This window comes from Populus nigra, chromosome 5 (assembly GCF_951802175.1).
Source record: "Populus nigra chromosome 5, ddPopNigr1.1, whole genome shotgun sequence".
NCBI classification, from domain to species: Eukaryota; Viridiplantae; Streptophyta; class Magnoliopsida; order Malpighiales; family Salicaceae; genus Populus; species Populus nigra.
In genome coordinates this window covers 3390001-3407443 of record NC_084856.1, presented here as the reverse complement: position 1 = coordinate 3407443, position 17443 = coordinate 3390001, and the positions used below count along the sequence as shown (strand labels likewise).

General features: G+C 33.2%; 2 protein-coding genes across 3 annotated transcripts; one reads left to right on the top strand and one right to left on the bottom strand.

The window, feature by feature from the left end:
• Positions 1–2177, top strand: LOC133694603 (uncharacterized). Of its 2 annotated transcripts, XM_062116178.1 has the most exons (3): positions 1–1827; positions 1910–1985; positions 2090–2177. In XM_062116178.1, exon 1 carries the CDS (start codon positions 85–87, stop codon positions 742–744), a length of 660 nt encoding a protein of 219 aa, XP_061972162.1. In that variant the 5' UTR covers positions 1–84; the 3' UTR covers positions 745–1827; positions 1910–1985; positions 2090–2177. The 2 variants fall into 2 exon arrangements, with proteins under 2 accessions (XP_061972162.1, XP_061972161.1); XM_062116177.1 differs by having other exon boundaries at positions 1910–2177.
• Positions 2178–6177: 4000 nt separating this feature from the next.
• On the bottom strand, positions 6178–8637 carry LOC133695070 (FCS-Like Zinc finger 8-like). Its single transcript, XM_062116844.1, has 3 exons — positions 7678–8637; positions 6743–7573; positions 6178–6578 (listed from the first exon to the last, which is right to left on the bottom strand). The coding sequence occupies exons 2-3, from the start codon at positions 7531–7533 to the stop codon at positions 6509–6511; spliced, it is 861 nt and encodes a 286-aa protein (XP_061972828.1). The 5' UTR covers positions 7534–7573; positions 7678–8637; the 3' UTR covers positions 6178–6508.
• Positions 8638–17443: the final 8806 nt, after the last annotated feature.

Below are 17443 nucleotides of genomic sequence, written 5' to 3'. Positions count from 1 at the left end.
AAAGTTTTCATTTTAGTTTTATTTTGTTAGAAATGGGTTTTGGCTGAAAGGGTACAGTAGTTGAATCGGTGATTTTTGCACGGTATGGAGACTCTTGTTGTTGTGGCTGAACACAGGAATCAGTATTATAGCGGAGTTGAACCACACGGGCCTGCTAAATTCGGGGCTTCTCCTTCTAAGCACTTTAGGGATATCAATTGCAGGACTTTTCAATCCGGGGCGGGATTACTTCCAACCCCATTTCAGACTTCCACTACTCCTGTAACCAAAAGCACCACCCTTGCTCCTGCTTCTCACTCTCCAAAAACACCATCACCAGCTGTCAAGTCTCATTCCAACTCTCATTCTGTTGACAATGTTCGCTTGAAGACTGCTTCAAAAAGCTCTCCTATAACTTTTAATGCCAAGATTTCTAGAAAGGAAACATCTTTTAATGAGGCGATAGGTTTTGTGAATGGGAATTTACCGTTCTCGGAGCTTTGGGCTGGTCCTGCTTATTCGAATTCTCCACCACCGAGTTCTTTGCCGATTCCTAAGTTTTCAATGAGGCCACCAAAGCGAACCGTGTCACTTAATTTACCTGTGTCTGATGATGCTGATTTTGATGTGCAACCAACTGCCAAGTCTGCACCGGCTTCCCCCTCAAGGGAGCATAGCCCTTCTATAAGAGATTTGCTTCTTAGTGCTGACTCCGCGACGAAGACTTTGCGTCGCATTCTCAACCTTGACGTGGCAGGCGAGTGAAGTTTAAGGGGCGTTTTGCTCCTGTAAATAGCGAATTCAGTGGTAGATGTATATAGATGAATAAATTAGCCAGGAGTGTCAGTTGGGTTGAGTTTCTTTAGCTTCTGGTAGTGGTGGTGGTGGTGATACAACAAGCAGTCATGGCTTGGTAGGTCAATAATCTTCAGATGTTACACTGAGAAACTTATATGTGACCTGGAGTAGTATTTTGGTAGCAAGGCAGGCAGGCCAGGTACATGGCTTTATAGCTAAGATGGGGCAAGACTATGTGAAACGGATGGAAGCTGACTCCAATACATTCAGGAAGCAGAGGGGAAGTTATAATGAAGTTGTAGTGAAGGTCATTTTTTCAGGAGCATGTGACTACTTGCAAGTTTCTATTCTATGATCTATCATACCCTTGCGAAGCTCTTTGCATAATCTCCTTGTGGGATTGTTTATTCGCTCTACTTAAGTTCTTGAGAAGAATTTAGGCTTATAACATCAGATGCTATGTATATACTGCATTATAACTTGGCTAGTCTTACAATTCCATAGGTTTCTGTCTTATTAGCGTATCCTGACTTTCTTTTCTTGGTTTCAATTCCGGCGCCCTCTTCTAGCTTCACTTTCTGATTGCTAACATTAATTAGCCTATTAGTTTCCTAGTCTAGTGCTGCCTCAATTGGCACCCTAGATGATCCGTTCTCTTGTAATAGTTTACTTGCCTCATCACTTCCAATAATCAATGCCAGCTCTTATATATATTCACCATTTCTTTTCCTTCTTCTTTAGGCAGCACTAACTCCATGCACAACCTTTCTTCTTTAGGTAGCTCTAACTCCTTGCACACCCTGCACGGGTGTTGTTTCTCCTTGGCCATCTTTTCTGTTTTTTAAGAGGGAAAAGTGGGAAGGGGAAGTGAAAGTATTTGTTAGTGTTTTCTGCTCCTTAAGTCTGTCAAGGTCAATCCTATCCATGTTGCTCTGTCATGTTGGAAGCCTATCAGTTTCTTGTTATTTTGAACAGTTAATAGGGCCTCCTCTGTCTTTCATGAAGTGTATATTCCTCGGAGATTGTTGACCATGTCAAGCTATTTGCAAGGTACTAGTTTACCAGTCTTCACCTTGATTGTTTATTAAATATTAATTGATTGTTACTGATGTTTACTCAACATGTGTTCCAGGGAGCTGCTTGTCCAGGAACATTTCAGGAAGCTGCTGTTATAGCAGGATATGCTCTTGATAGATGTAGTCCTAAAAGTACGTCTTATCACGATTCATCCATATGTGGTTTCTATTTCTTGTCACTCTCGTCACTGAGATTATAGTGCAATATCTGTCTTACTGTTTGTCTTTTGTACCAGGAATCCTCTTGAGTAGTCGAGTTATGTGTATTGGTGAACCGATGTAATTTTACAACAACATTCTATGTCTGGTCTTTAGAGGTTTTCAGTTTTCTGTCTTTTCACTTCTTTTTTTAAGTTTATCGCATCTTTCTTTTTTACTTTTGGATGGATGAAGCTGTTTGTCGTTATCAGTATCACATTATAGATATTGGGTGGTACAATGTGATTAGTTGGATGCTGTTGCATTAGATTTCCCCTACCTGAACTAGAATCAAGTGCGGTGAGCATGGTTTGATTGGATTTGTATATTGATTCTACAGTCCGAACTAACCAGGAGCTTGGCATCTTCTTTTTTGCAATGTGCATCTATAATCTCCTTTCTGGTTTTTTGGGACATTTTCTATCGGTGGTGTATTTATCCGCCCCTGTAAAATAATATTTCTCATTGAGTTCATCGACAGAGAGGATATTCCGATACCTCAGGTTTCGCTGTAGGAACATCAGTTAGTTTTTATAGTCGGTCATTGTTATGTGTATTTTAATAGTGACTATTGGCCCATATCTGAACCCCAAATAATTTAAGGTGTGTGAGAATAAACTAGTTTTGTTCAAAACCATGATCAACCCTATGCTACTTCCTACTGAACCCTTTGATTTGAAGAAGAAGATAAACACTTAGGGGACATGCTTTTAAGATATTGTTTATGGACCCATGCATGATATTGCGACTAGGTTTCTAAATTTCTGGCTCGTTTGTTGGGTGCGCACAGGATGATTGTTGAGAGAACTGACATCCACTATAGTAAAACGTGAATTAGTGTCTGGCTGGAAATGGTTAACCAGTTCTTTTACATTGTGTCAGATAGGATTTACGTTGTCAACAGAAATTCAGAGGGGCTTTCATGAGAGTTTTTCGTGCATGAGAATGTGTTGATGCAGACCTACGGGCTAGATTTTCCTAAGAATGTGAACGCAAAATATAAAGCTTAATTTGCAGCGTGGAAAAATAGAGGAGGTTTTCATGATACTGCGCATGCCATTCATAGCCATGCATCACACTTGCAACATCAGCCTGGGAAGTTTCCCGCCCGCCTATAGTTTTCTCTAGTCACAGGCTTTTCCTTTTTCACTTCTTTGAAATCTTTCTTTTTACCATTTTTTTCATGAGATGAGGTATTGTCAGTAACATCAATGGTTATGTTCATGTTAAATCTTAAATGTTGTGAGACTGCAGCGAATCTGTTGGGTGCTACTCTCCTCTCCCATCAAGACCAAAAATAATGATCGAGGTTGATGTGAGCTACAGTAAAGTACAGCTGCCATTGATCGTTGGCAGCCTGCTCACGGTCCATTGAATATCAGGAGAAATTTTATGTATTCGACAAGTAACAAGTAACATTATGTTAGTTAATTTCTATATTTATTTTTAAAAAAATAAATACAACTAAAAAAAGAAAAAAATTATGTAGAAATATTATTAATATATTTTATGGGTCATGGATTTTATCTTTTTTTTTTGTGTATGTTTTTTCTAGAGGTGGCAGTTCAGCTTTCCTCCATTTTTCTTTTACGGGATATTTTTTTTTACTGCACTAAGAGAGATCTAATCGATTTCTTTTATCTGGAGGGGTGTGAATTTATTTTTTCAATTCCCTTGTTGGTAGAGGGCTGAAACCTTTAGTTCGGAGGCATTAGGAGCCCGGGCCCATTTCACAACAGGGCAAGCAAGTCGCACAGGTTCGGTCCACAACCGGACAATTTAAAGGCTTACCACAATTAGTTGTTAGGAGCTTTTGCTCTTTGTTTTTACCGGGCTTGCTCTAAATGAAACTGTATTATGGTCCAGTAATACCCTTTACCATTTCAACGAATTTCTTTCACATCCATGGTCATGTTTGCGACATGTTTTATACAGAAAACTAAATAATTAACTCGCATTATGCTATAGGTCGGGTCAAGTTTTCTTTTAACATAAATAAAATGTTCAAATATTATTGATGTTTTTTAAGTAAAAAAAAAGATATAGAGCTTGATTTGATATGATCCGGTTGATTTTTTAGTTCTAAAAGCAAACCAGACAACTTGTAAAAATATATATTGACCTGAAACATTTCAAGATGGTATTTTTTATTTAATATATATTAAGATAACAATTTATTGGACTGACTTGGATCGGCTTAGGTTAACATGTCAAATCAATGACCCGAGTTATAAGATTACGATAACCTCACGGAAAACAAAATATAAAACCTAATTTCCAATCAACCCAATATTGAAAGATGAAACTAAAAAAAAAAATCAATTAAAAAAATAATCTAAAAAAATTGTCAATTTAACATGTTAAACTCACAACTTGAGTCATAAGACCAAGATAATTTTATAGAAAGAAAATCAATACAAATTATGAAGTTCAATTCTCAATTAATCTAGTGTTGAAGGATGATATTAAAAAAAAAAACTCAATTTCCAATCATTTTTGTCAAATTCAATATTGAACGATGAAATTTATAAAAAATAATTAATTAAAAAAATAGCACAAAAAACAAGCAAAGTCAATATGAGTTAACCCGTTAAACATTATTCATGAGTCATGAGTTTGAGATAATCTCATAAAAATCAAATGAAAATAAATTATGAAATACAATTCTTAAACAAATACAATATTAAATGATGAAATTAAAAAAAAAAAATTAAAAAAATATAAAAAAATAAAACTAACTGGATTAATCTGTGAAACCCACAACTTGATTGAATTCTTAATTAACCTAATATTAAAGAATAAAAATAAAAAAACAAATTAAATAAAAAAATTCATCCAATAAAATTAACCCGCTAAATCAACTATATGTAACATAAAAGTAAGATAACCTGAAAAACATTGATGAAAAAAGGAGGCAAATATTTTTTTTTCAAGTGCCACAATAGAACTTCTGTGGAAAGTACTGTTCATTCCCTCATATATTTTATTGTATTGTTAATTAATTGGAAATGCGTGAATTTTGTTAATTTACCCTCTCTCCTCCGTGGCGGAAAGAATCCGAATTCAGAAGCAGAAAGAGGGAGCTCGCTCTTTTAACTTGACTTGCTCATAAAGCCGAAAATTGAAAAGGAGTTGCATAAAACTTGTAGGATTTTAACTTTTATGACCTAGTTCGCCACGTCATCTTTGCTAAGCTATCGTAAAAGCATCATTTTTTTTTTAAAAAAAAAAAGTCAATGGAATGAGTGTCGAGTCTTGACCGAGTTTTATTCCGAGTTACAGATAAACTGAGATTAGACTAAGTCACTCAATCTATTTTCCCTTAACCATGACCAATTTAGAGTCGGTTAATCAGGTCCCAAAATCGACCCGCAAGTCACATCCAACTTTTACAACCAGAAGTAAAAGTGTAAAACAAAGAAAATAATTAAGAAATTGCATATACTTTAACTCTTGACCATCATTTATTGCTTGTCTGTCCCTTATTTTTATCTCGAGAAGAATATAATTAACCTTGATCAGGTACATAATCATCAATACAGAATTGTTTTCTAGCTCGTAGACTCTTCCCAAGCAGGTGTTGTTCATTGTTGGAGTTTGGATTCTTAAACAGATACGCTTCTACAAGATTTATTAGTAAACTGCAAAATCTGTGACCAAAATAAACAAAAAGCTGCAAAATTCTCTCCTAAGCTTCACCAGTTACAGGTGCACAGAGTTTTATTTCTGGACCACTTGACAAGCTGGCTAATTATCATTCTTGGCAAGGATTTGAAACTTTGGACTCTACCAGTCATGTAAGAACGTATCCAAGTTCTGAACCACTACACATTTATTATTTCAATTGTTTGATTAATGACGTTATTGGTTGGGGAAAAGGCCTGACTTTGTGTCTTCCAACTTGAAATAGTAAGTTTTGGATTAGATTAAACCTTCAATAGTAATAATAATGATTGCTCAGCCATGACAGACAAAAATTGGGACGAGCTGAAAGGATAAGGAACACGGAGGTTGAGAGTCTTCCTCCGCAAAATAGCTGGACACCTCAGGAACTTCATTATATGCACGTTAGAGAGTAGAAGAATAGAATATAAATAGTTGCAGACAGTTTTTCAATCACCATACAGGGCCAAAAGAGAAAACTAAGCCTTCAAATTAATTAGTAATCACCTTGATAAACAACAAAATTCACTCTACAATATTACCTCACCGTCTCTTTATCTCTATGTGCAGATGAGAGGGTTGAGAGGGAAATGAAAAAAAGAAAAGGAAAAAGGAAAAGAAATAGCATCCACTCTTTGGTCCTACAATCAATCATTCTCAATTGAGGGTAATCAAGAATGGCAAAACTGACATGGTTTGCTAAGTCTTTTTTTTTTTTTTGAAAAAAAAGTTTTGAGAGTGCTGGGGCAGGACAAAATGTCAAGAACATTATTTTTGCAGAGTCTTCTAACTGCTCAAGTCTCTACTTCATCCAACAACATTTCTTGGTAACGGCATTCCTGACTGCAAAAAGCTTTTTCACCTCTGCATTGCAAGGATAACAGACAATTAGGCCCATAGTGGTTTTGGGTCACAGATATTAAATGAGAAGAACAGTAAAAGCAGTTGTTTTTGGAGACTTGGGTCTTTCAAACTGAAAAGGGGGAGATATGTTGCATCTTTTAAAAAAGAAGGAAAATGGTCCAAACCTGTAGATGTAAATGTCATTTTTCTGTTCAAGATTCTTCTTGCAAGTGTAACAGAAGCTAAGGAAACTCCTGGACACAGATTTGGACGTATCCGATAAGGAGCAATAATTCTCCACGATGCAGTTATCAAAGATATGAGTGGTCTTTGGATTAGGTCCATGAGTTATGACACATGTATAGTCTTCAGAGAGCTCCATTTCACTCATTGACATGCAACCTGTGAACACCTCCTTTGCTTGGATGCCAGAATTGACTGAACCAGATGCTGATAATTGCGAGTTCATGGAGGTTTTAATTCCAAAGTCCCCTGGAGATTTAGGTGACTGAACTGGAGATAGTATAGAGTTTGGCGGTGGTGGGATTTGGACTCTGAGCTTGGTGCCAAACAAGACCGTTCCGTTACTGGGTTTAGAAAAATGGTTATCATTCTCTTTGACGGGTTTGATGTAGTTAGGTGTATCATCAATAAGTGCAACACCAATGCCCTTTGAGTCTGTTTTGTCCCATGAGTGTCTGTTCTCTGAGAAAATTTTCGGGGATTTAGGTTGGTTTATGTCATAAGAAAAGGGGGTTTTGAAAGGGAAGAGTGGTTTGGTAGTGTCAAGAATTGAAGTTGGACTCATCATAGGTTCAGCTTCCGGGAGAGCCTTAAAGGTGAAAGCTTTGAACCTTGGAGAACTGAGAAAAGATGTTGTCAGCTTTGTGTAATTCTGATTGGAGGGTGATTGAGTGCCGTGTTCAGTCATTAAAGTTTGCTTGCTGGTCACTGCTCTGGATCTATTCCTTAGCATAACTTCCTCGTATTAGATGTTGCTCAGCACCCCAAATTCACTGCAAAAAAGGAAAAGAAATTAAGATCAAGGAAGCAGTTTCCAATTTACCAACATGAAAATAATTGAGTTACTAGATATATAGAGAATAAGATCACTTCTCACCTAAACATTATTAGAGAGTTAAATACAATCCAAGAGATCACCAAAAATTGCTGCAAGTGATGATGGTCACAAGAACCACCTTCTGAGGCTCCAAAGAAGAACAAAAAGTTCAGTCCTCTTTTTTCGTCCAAAAAACTAATGCAAAAGCTTGCTATCTAACTATCCACAGTCCACACACAGAAACCAGAAAAAAGAAGGAAAAAAAACTGACACCGCACGCTCTATTGGGACTTGAAACTCCTAAATCTCTGTAGCCTCCATGACTGGTACACGCTAAAAAGACAAGTAAAAGAAAAACTGATGTTTTCCCTCCAACTCTTGTCTTTTGTCTTACCTTTTTTTATTTTATCTCAACTAGAACAAGAATCAATTCCCCATCATAATGAGTCGCATGCAAGCCACATGATCAGCAGCGGAAATGAAGAACAGCCCCAGTCATTTACAGAAAAGGCAGTGGTACTACTACTGTACTGTTTACTCAAAAACCAGGTTGTTTCAGGCAAGATGGTTAAAATCCGTTTTCCAAATCCCACATAAAGAAAAACAAGCAATCATCGCTATAAAGCAAAAATAAAGTGAGAAAAGCCACGACGTCCTCTCTACTTTCAACTATTCCGTTAGTGGGTTTTCATTCTTGGCATCAGTTTCGCTTTGTCACTTCCTCTTTACTCACTCTCAACCCCTGCTAGATGGCCACAAATTTGCAAACTTGCGAAGGCAAAGAGAGCTGTAAAAAAAAGTTAATTCACTTGGAAGACAACACAGCCTTATTGGATTCCCGTTTTAAAGAGAAAGAAGAAAGCTGAGAGAGAGATGATGAGAGGCGTGTTCAAGAGAATCAATGACTTATTACAATGTAGCCTCCTCACCTCACTAGCTAGGGACCCAATCTACACTATTTTGCTATTCTGCAATTACTATTTCATAATTTTATAAGCCCCCCCTCTCTTGTAATTACACACACACACGTAGGCATATATATATATATGATTCTTGTCCTTTTGTTTTAAAATTCTTCCTTTCACTCTCATGAGTTTATGGCATTTTTTGTACGGGCTCAAGTCTCTTGCTTCATCTACAGTAAGTACTGCCGGTCATGAATGTAGAAATAAACGCCCTCACTCGAAGAAGGAGCCGATGACATCATGTTTCATAGTTTGTACACAGTACACTGGGCCATCTCCATGGCTTGTACTAACTTATTTTCTAATCTGAATTGGCAATTATTAGTGACATCATTATCGAGGAAAAAAAAGAGAAAACTGAATTGGTAATCAAGTTCTTCTAGTAATATTGACTTTGTACTCAGAATTATGCACTCGTCATTTTCATTTTTCCTTGCAATGTTGATTCATGGCTTGTTGCCCTTTTCTGATATTTCAACAACAAGTTTCTCTTGTTCATGTAGCGGTTCGCATCACCAAATAAAAACTCTTACCTTTGAGATTAATTTAGGCCTTTTTTTTTGTATCATTGGTGTTTTCGTTTTTTATTTATTTTAAAAAACCAACTACGGTCAGTGGTAATTTTTCAAAAACTAGATGAAGTGATTTTTAAAAAAATTGTTATTGAAGTTGTTGGTTTTAGTTTTTTAATTAATTTTTTAAAAAAACAATCGAGTTTTTATTTTATTTCAAAAAAGTTTAAAATAAAAACAAAAAATGGAAACATCAATTGATCCTAATCAAGTGATGCGTGAAAATATTGAAGTTGCGCAAACCAAACAAAAGCATCCCTCGAAATTTAAATTTTCAAAGTATTGTGGCTAAATTCTACATATATACAAGACACCGCCAAAATGGAATTTCCAAGCTTTCACACTCTTGATAGTTGATAACTATGTCTGGTGTGGAACATCATCTACAAGAAATTAATTAACAAATATTTAAAAAAAAACCACGTCGGGTTTTCTAGCTTTTTCTTTATATATATATAACTCTATCATTTAATGTAGGTAGGGTTTTTATTGAGTCATGTTGACTGTTTATTTCAATTCAATGGAGTTCATAGCTCGAATTACAAATTTGATAGATTGAATAAATATTAATCAAAGAGTCAATTCAGGATTTTTTAAATTTGAGACGTTGTACCAAGTTTTATTTTTTATCTTGATTTAGAGGCATGAAAATATTATTTTTAAGGTGTTTATTTATACCACACAGAGACAATATTTTTAAGATAAAATTAAATCTTTCAAACCTTGAAAAGAGTAAAAAGAAAAGATAAAAGAAAGAAAATATGTTTGTTTTTGTATATGTATTCTATGTGTAGTAACATATTTATTAGATTTGAAACATTATAATGAAAATTATATGTTAATGAAATAATTATGTTTTAAATTAAACTTAATATTTGTTATTGTGTTTTACACCAAAAGTCACAAATTTTAAAATTAATTATAAAAATAAATTAATCTCACTGATATTTTAAATTCCAAATGCAATCTTATAATATTATAAATATTCATATAATAACATTAAAAAAATCATTAAAAAAATCAATCCACCATGATTTTTATTTAATTTACCACGTAATAAAATATTTTCAATGTATAATAAATACCTTTTTATTTTTTATTTATTTACAAACTACGTTAATAATATATACACATCGCACACTTGTTTACGAAAAAATGTTTCTGCAGGCGGGCGTTCAGAGCCAAAAGAACAAGGCCGGACAAATTAACACTGTTTTTGATTTTATAAACCATAGCTTGCTACGCGATCGAGGACAAGTAAAAACCAGGAGGAAAAAATATTTAGAAAAGCATTTACGTGCGAGAAGAAGTCAAAAACCCAGGGGATAAAAAGGTCGAAGTTTTCAGATCATTTACTTCGATTTGTTTGGACTTTGGAGGATAGTTCAAGGACAACATGCATGGGACCCCAGAGAACCTGCCATGTTCAACCCTATTTGGACACCGCGTGCGTGCACATGTCCATGAAGCATTCATTTATGACCATGGGTCCTCCGAGAGGTAAGGGAAAGAGCTCGATCTTTACTGCACTGAGATCATCGATGATCATAGATTTTAAATATTTCTTTGTTGAAAGAGAAGCCTCGGCCTTCGAATATTTTCTCCCTTTAAGCTTTGTTAAAGGATCGAGTAGTTATCCGGTCGAAGATAAAGGTTCATGCTCCATGTTCAAATTAATGGAGACAGTTGTTGCAATTCAATGATAAATTAAGATGCATAAGCAGTCGGAAATGTTATGAAATATCTCGATTATAAAAACTATTTAATCTTAAAACTTACACATAATCAAACATCTTATATTAATTTTATGTTAATATTAAAAGCTTAATCAAAGAAAATGAGATAATTAAATAGCGAGAACCGTTTGTTAGTTTTTACATTTTAAAAAAGTTTTTTTTAAAAAAAATTAATTAATTAATTTTTTGATATTTTTAGATTATTTTGATGTGTTGATATCAAAAATAATTTTTTAAAAATAAAAAAATATTATTTTAATATTTTTTAAATAAAAAATACTTTAAAAAACAAATCAACCATACTTCAAAACAGAAACCAAAACTATGTTTCCATTCTTCAACTACGTGAGGGGTTGGAGCACTAGCAATGGCAGCAATTCAAAACAGTTGGTTGCGTAAGCGTAATAATATAATTATAGCTATTTAATATAGCATTAAAGTATTTATAGCCAAGCTGTCAGTTTTGATTTGCCTGCTATTTGTAGTTGTGAAAATTCAATCTAAAAGACTTTAAATTTTAAATTAATTTATACTAAATTTTTATTAATAAAATAAATATAATAATTTTTAAATTTATAATTATTTAATCAATAAAATTTTAATATCATATTAAAAAATTATTACATTCCAGTGATTCGGGTTATTATATAGAGGTGTACGGGGGAATTTGATGTTATTCCCATTACAATACCACAGTTCAGATACAACATTTATATCTTTAATACAGGAGTATGGAAGAGGCATAACCTCAGGGGACCACGCTATGAGATCGTTTTTATAATTTATCTTAACCTGGGATTTTATTTTCTCGTATCATTATCCTTACAAAATTACAATCTGTATTTTTCGCACAGGAGAAAACGAAAAGGTCTTGTGGTACGCATGGCTTGTATACCTGAAACTTACGGTGGCATTTTTTTTGTTCCATTCCGGAGTCGGAGTCGCAGTCGCAGTCGCATGCATAGGTGGCCCCATTGAAAGTAACGGTTGGTGATTTTTGGGGTCTGTCCCTTTGAGACGTCCACCTCCCTGCACAAACCCAAAATCCGGTGCACTGTTATAATACCCGACTACAAATCCACGAAGAAAACCCCTTTTTTTAGTTAAAATGATGTTTTCATGTTTTTTTTTAATATATATTTCAATCTTGACCCAAATCAACCCTATCAAAATGATGCTTTCTTATTATGTTTTATAAAAAATAAAAATAACATTTTTTCCATTTTTTTTAAATCAAAATTTGACTCGAAATCAGGTCAGTCTATTAAATTCAATTCATGGTTTAAATCCGGGACCGAGTCAACCCATGTCCGAGTAAAGTTATAACCGATTGTTAACGAGAAAAAAAAAAAAGTGTTAAAGCCGACTCACCTCCACTGGGATACAAACTCAATCCCAGTACAAAATGGTGGGCTCCACTCGGAGTAGTGTCCTTTCACTTTACTATGGTGTATTACTGATTACTGTGAACTGACTGTCTGACCCAAAAACTTTGGGCCCATTATTTCGGCGACCCCTTGTTTTTACAAGTTGATCGCGGTACAGGAATGGGGTGCAGATAATATTTTATAAAAATTCAATTCTAAAAAAAAAAAATTGAATTTATTCTATTAATATTAAAAAGTAAAAAATATATATTTTTTTAAAAAAAATATTTCAAGATGGAGATTTTCCCGGGAGCTTATGTTATATGCAATTACTTAGGGCGAGGGTAGGTCCCTAAAAAGGTTAAGAATTGATGATTGTGAAAGGACCCCTTGTCGAGTTACGTCACTGGAACGTGGGCCCTCTAGCTAAAGGTTCTGCATCTGTGAGAGATGGACAAGAGACGTGAGCCCTCTAGTTAGTTCTCCCCATAAATTTATTAGCTCTGTTTGCTAGCCGTTGGATCAACCCTGATGCCGAGTTTGGATAGCTTAAGATAATGTTGAGTACTCCAGTTGCCAAGTTCAGTATGCCAAATTTGTTACAGCCTCAGTCGCATACCATCCCTAATTTGGATATTTGTTTGTGTCAAGCTCAGCAAACGAGTCCCGTGCAAGAAAATTGTAAGCAAATTGTGATAATTAACACGACAACGTTTTGATAATAGTGATTTTATACAGATATTACTGCTTAAAAAGATATTAAATTAATGTATATTTATAATTTTAACATTTTCATATGACAATCATGCAAATATTTAAAAAATATCAACCGACGCTGAGTTAATGGTGATGTTTTATAAAGAATCACGGGTGAATAACAGGAGATAAAACCCCTTGCGGGGAAGGGAGCAAGAGGAGAAATCTACCCGGGAAGAGAGTCCTGTTGGTGATGCAATAGCTTAGCAAGGTGACATCGGCATATTGATTTAAAAGTGTTTTTAAGAAATTTTAACTTTTAATTTTTTTTTAAAAAAAATATTTAGAACTTTCAGACTATTTTAATATATTATTATTTTCAAGTTAAAAACAACTATTATTATTACAGTACCGAGTACCAATACCAGAAAAACAGGCTGAAATTACCTAAAAGTAAATTAAAATAAACCCGCGTAGTGAAAAGTTGAATAGCCGTGCCGGTTATTATTGATTTATCACCATGTCCTTTTAAAACATTTATTTGCAGTAAAAGCACAGAGCATGAACTCATTTCTTAATTTTCCACAAAAGATGCCTGTTTTAAGTTGACAACAGCCACAATCACCCTTCTATGGAGAGAGGCCAAACCAAAGAGGAGTCTCCCTCACGACTTTAATTACGAAGCTAATTTCTTCAATGCCGTGGGCCTCCTCTGGCTGCATTTCTCTATCGAGCAGCTTCTTCTCGGCACGCACAGGCACGTCCCTTTCTCCTAGGCCTAGCCAATCACCTAAGCTAGGGAGGAGGAGGTTCGGGGTTTAGATACACGTGGCAGTACCATTTTGGGAGCTGAATTATTGAAGGGTCCTGTTTTTTCGTCTCCTTCCTTGGATTTAAAGGCTAAACGACCCCACTACCAAGTGGAGGTGTCTTTCATGGTGTTAAGTGTCAAAATGTGTATGATTCAATCATACAATCTTTTGTCAGGACAATAAATATTTTTCTGTTTAGGCAAAATTGTGTGTCTAAAAATAATTGGTAGCTTGACCGAGGCATCGTGGGAATCTCCCCTCTCTCTCTTCCCCCCCCCCCCCCCCCCCCTCTCTCTAAGCATTAGCTTTCAATCATATACAGGAGTAGCCTAGCTGCTTCTTGTGATACGCGGCGTGTGAGAGCATAATTCATTTTTCAATTTAATTTCACTAAAAACATCTACATCATTGAAAACCTTTCTCGAACACTTTTTAACTCTACAAATATTTCATAATCACTTCAAAAAATCAATCAAATAAAAAAAATTAAAATAAAACTTGATGCAAAATAAAACTTGATGTGATTTTCTAGTCATATTTATATGAATATCCCACCTTCAACGAATTACTTTCAGATAAAATTTATTGATACAAAAAATAATGAGTTTTATTGCTAAAAAGTTAATAAACTGAACGAATATGCATTCTTTTTTTTAACTCAAAAATAAAAATATTAAAAAAATAAATTTTTAAACCAGAATTAAAATAAAAAATTTATTGGGTTGGTGAACAAAGAAAAATGAAAATACAAGGTTGAAAAAGAACCTATTTTCTAGATCTTTAGATTGACCGTGATTTTTATTTTGTTTTATACTTTGATTTGTTTCTCTGTTGAATTTTTTCTTTCCCTGAAAAATTTTGACAAATTGGTTATGAAATTAGATGTAAGAGGTTGAAATTAAAATAAAAAGCTGGAGGATAAAAATGTATTGAAATCCAGCTATTATTGATTACTATAGTATTTTAGCTAACCATTCTAGTATACTTTGTAATAATTATCCGGCGACATCGCGGATTTAATCAAATGTTTTTAAATATAAAAAACAAATGTTCAAGTGTTGTTAGTATATTTTTCAACAAAAAAAAAAATTAATCAATATCTTAAAATTTTATGTATATATTTAATAAAAATGGTTTGAGAATTATACTCATTAAAAAAATACTAAAAAGAAATCTCAACGCCAAGTAAATATTAGGTGATCTCTTTTGTTGATTTTTTTTATTGTGTGCAAAATGTTATTAACTTATAAAATTCAGGATGTAAGGTGCAATTTCTAAATAATATAAAGGAAAGATAAATTAATGGATAAGCTATAGAAGACCCAATATAAGTAATTTAAAATATAATAATAATATAATATCCATGTCTCAAGAAATTTTTTTGAAAATATTATTAAAATTAGTTTAGATAATCATCTTTTAAACCTTATGACTGAATTCTTTTATAAACTAGTTTTTAAATTTAAACATGCGAGGTTGATTTAATATAACCTGATTAATTTGATAGGTTTATAAGTACAAAAAAATATTTGTAAAAATATGGTATGATTTAAAAACATTTCAAAAATTATTTAATTAAAAACATGGTCTATATATATTAAATTATTTAATTTTTCAAAAATTAAATATGAAGTATTAGAAAGAAAAAAAGAAGGCAACATGCTTGTGTGGAAGTGACCCATTTCAAAATAAGCCAAGTAAGCCGAGACACATGGGCCGACCAGCTTAGACACATCATTCACCCATTTGTTTTTAAAACAAAACAGACATCATTGCATGTCTGGATTTCAGGCGGGCACAAAGGTGGCTGGAAAATATTGCAAATGTATTTTTCTGAATCAAAAACTTAATTTTTCATTTATTTTCATCTAAAAATATATATAAAAAAACATTTTTTATAACCTAAAAAAACCAAATTCTCAACTCAAAAGGCTCCCCAAATTTATTTTAAAAAACACAATCAAATAAAAAAAAATTCTTTTTCAATCCTGATTTATTTTTTCAGTGACATGAAAGCTTAAAAACTCTTTATTGGTACATGAAAAATATTTTAACATCGAATTTAATTATTTTTATCGATAGAATTAGACTAACTAATATCTTCATTGTTCTCCAACGATTCCCTCTCATCTCTAAGACTGAGGAGCTAAAATATGCTTAAAATGAAATTTTGAACTAAATCTTATAATTTTCAAGTTAAAAGAATTAAAATATAAATTGCACAAAATCTAAAGTCTAAATTAAAAAAAAGGCATTAAAACAAATTCTTTTTTAAAGGACTACTATTTTTACCTAATGTTGTTTTTTGTCTTCTCATTTTTAATTTTTCATAAAAATCAAAACTATTTTTTTTTTTACAAAATCAAGAACCAATCTAATGTTGGGAATTTTTTTTAAGATTATGATAACTCGATAACAAGTAATATGAACAAATCATCAAATTAAATTACCAAAAATTAATGACCATAAAAAGAATTTTTTTTATTCAAATAAAGGTTGCCATTTCACCTTGCAATTTTAGACCCCACTTTTAATTATTTGTAAACAATTAAACTTTTTTGTAAAGGTAAGAAATAATTAATTATTTTTAAAAATCAAATGGATTAATTAATCTATTATGTAAAAACATAAAGAATAATTTACATTTTATACTCGTTTTAGGGTTAGACAAGTTTTTGATACTATAGCAGTAATTGTTTTTTTAAAAAATTTTTTACCTTAAAATATATTTAAATAATATATATTTTTAAAACTTATTTTTAACATCAATATATTAATTTAAAAAATAAAAAAATTCAATTCAAAATGAAAAAAATATATTTTTGAAACATGCGAAGTGGCATGATTAAAGAGTTCAAAATACAAACTAGGTGCTGCCTTGATAAGGTGAAATTAGGATGGGAGGAGGATAAATAAACCATGTTTTGACCATTGAAAAAGTAAGGTAAATAGATTGATATTATTTTTTGAAGGTTGGAGGAAAAGGCGAGTGATTAAGACTTAATTACTAGCTTGGGCCCCTCCCTAATTATGTGATGGACTCGACGGGACATTCAAGACGTGGATGATAGCTACACCCAAATTAGGAAAAGGGAGAAAGAATATTAGATGGATGGGACTTGAAAGAGGAGGAGGGTACGGCCTCAGGCGATGCCCACATATTTTTTTTTCTTCTTCTTTATTGGCCTAAATAGCAACTGGATTACCTCACCACTGTTAGGCTGCGTTTGCGGTGCAACCACGTAGCAAAGTATTTAATAACAAATTAAATTGTATTATTTTACAATTTAATAAAATTATATTGTTTTCTATATAGACATACACGTAATTTATTGTTTTCTAATAAAATTATATGTTTTAAAATATATTATTATTTATATATAAATAAAAATAATAAAATGTTATACCTTTTTAATTTCAAATCCTTAATTTAAAGTGTTTTCAGGTTTAAAGTGAAAAACATCTAAAATTTAAGTTTTTCTGGCTAAAAAATAAACGTGGCGAACCAGTTTTTTAAAAAGCAACAGCGCGTGAAATAAATTAGAAAAATGATCCATTCTGAAAAGTCACCGGAGGTAAATTTTTCAGAACATCTGAACATTTTCCTGCTGGTTCAGACTCTGGAGCATCCAATGATCCATTCTCAAAAGTCGAGTTCAACTCAGAAAAGAGCGTGTC

Coding starts and splice junctions, on each gene's coding strand:
- LOC133694603 (XM_062116178.1), top strand. CDS start 85: ATGGAGACTCTTGTTGTTGTGGCTGAACACAGGAATCAGTATTATAGC.
- LOC133695070 (XM_062116844.1), bottom strand. CDS start 7,533: ATGCTAAGGAATAGATCCAGAGCAGTGACCAGCAAGCAAACTTTAATG. Junction 6,579..6,742: donor AATGACATTTACATCTACAG/GTTTGGACCATT, acceptor CTTGCAATGCAG/AGGTGAAAAAGCTTTTTGCA.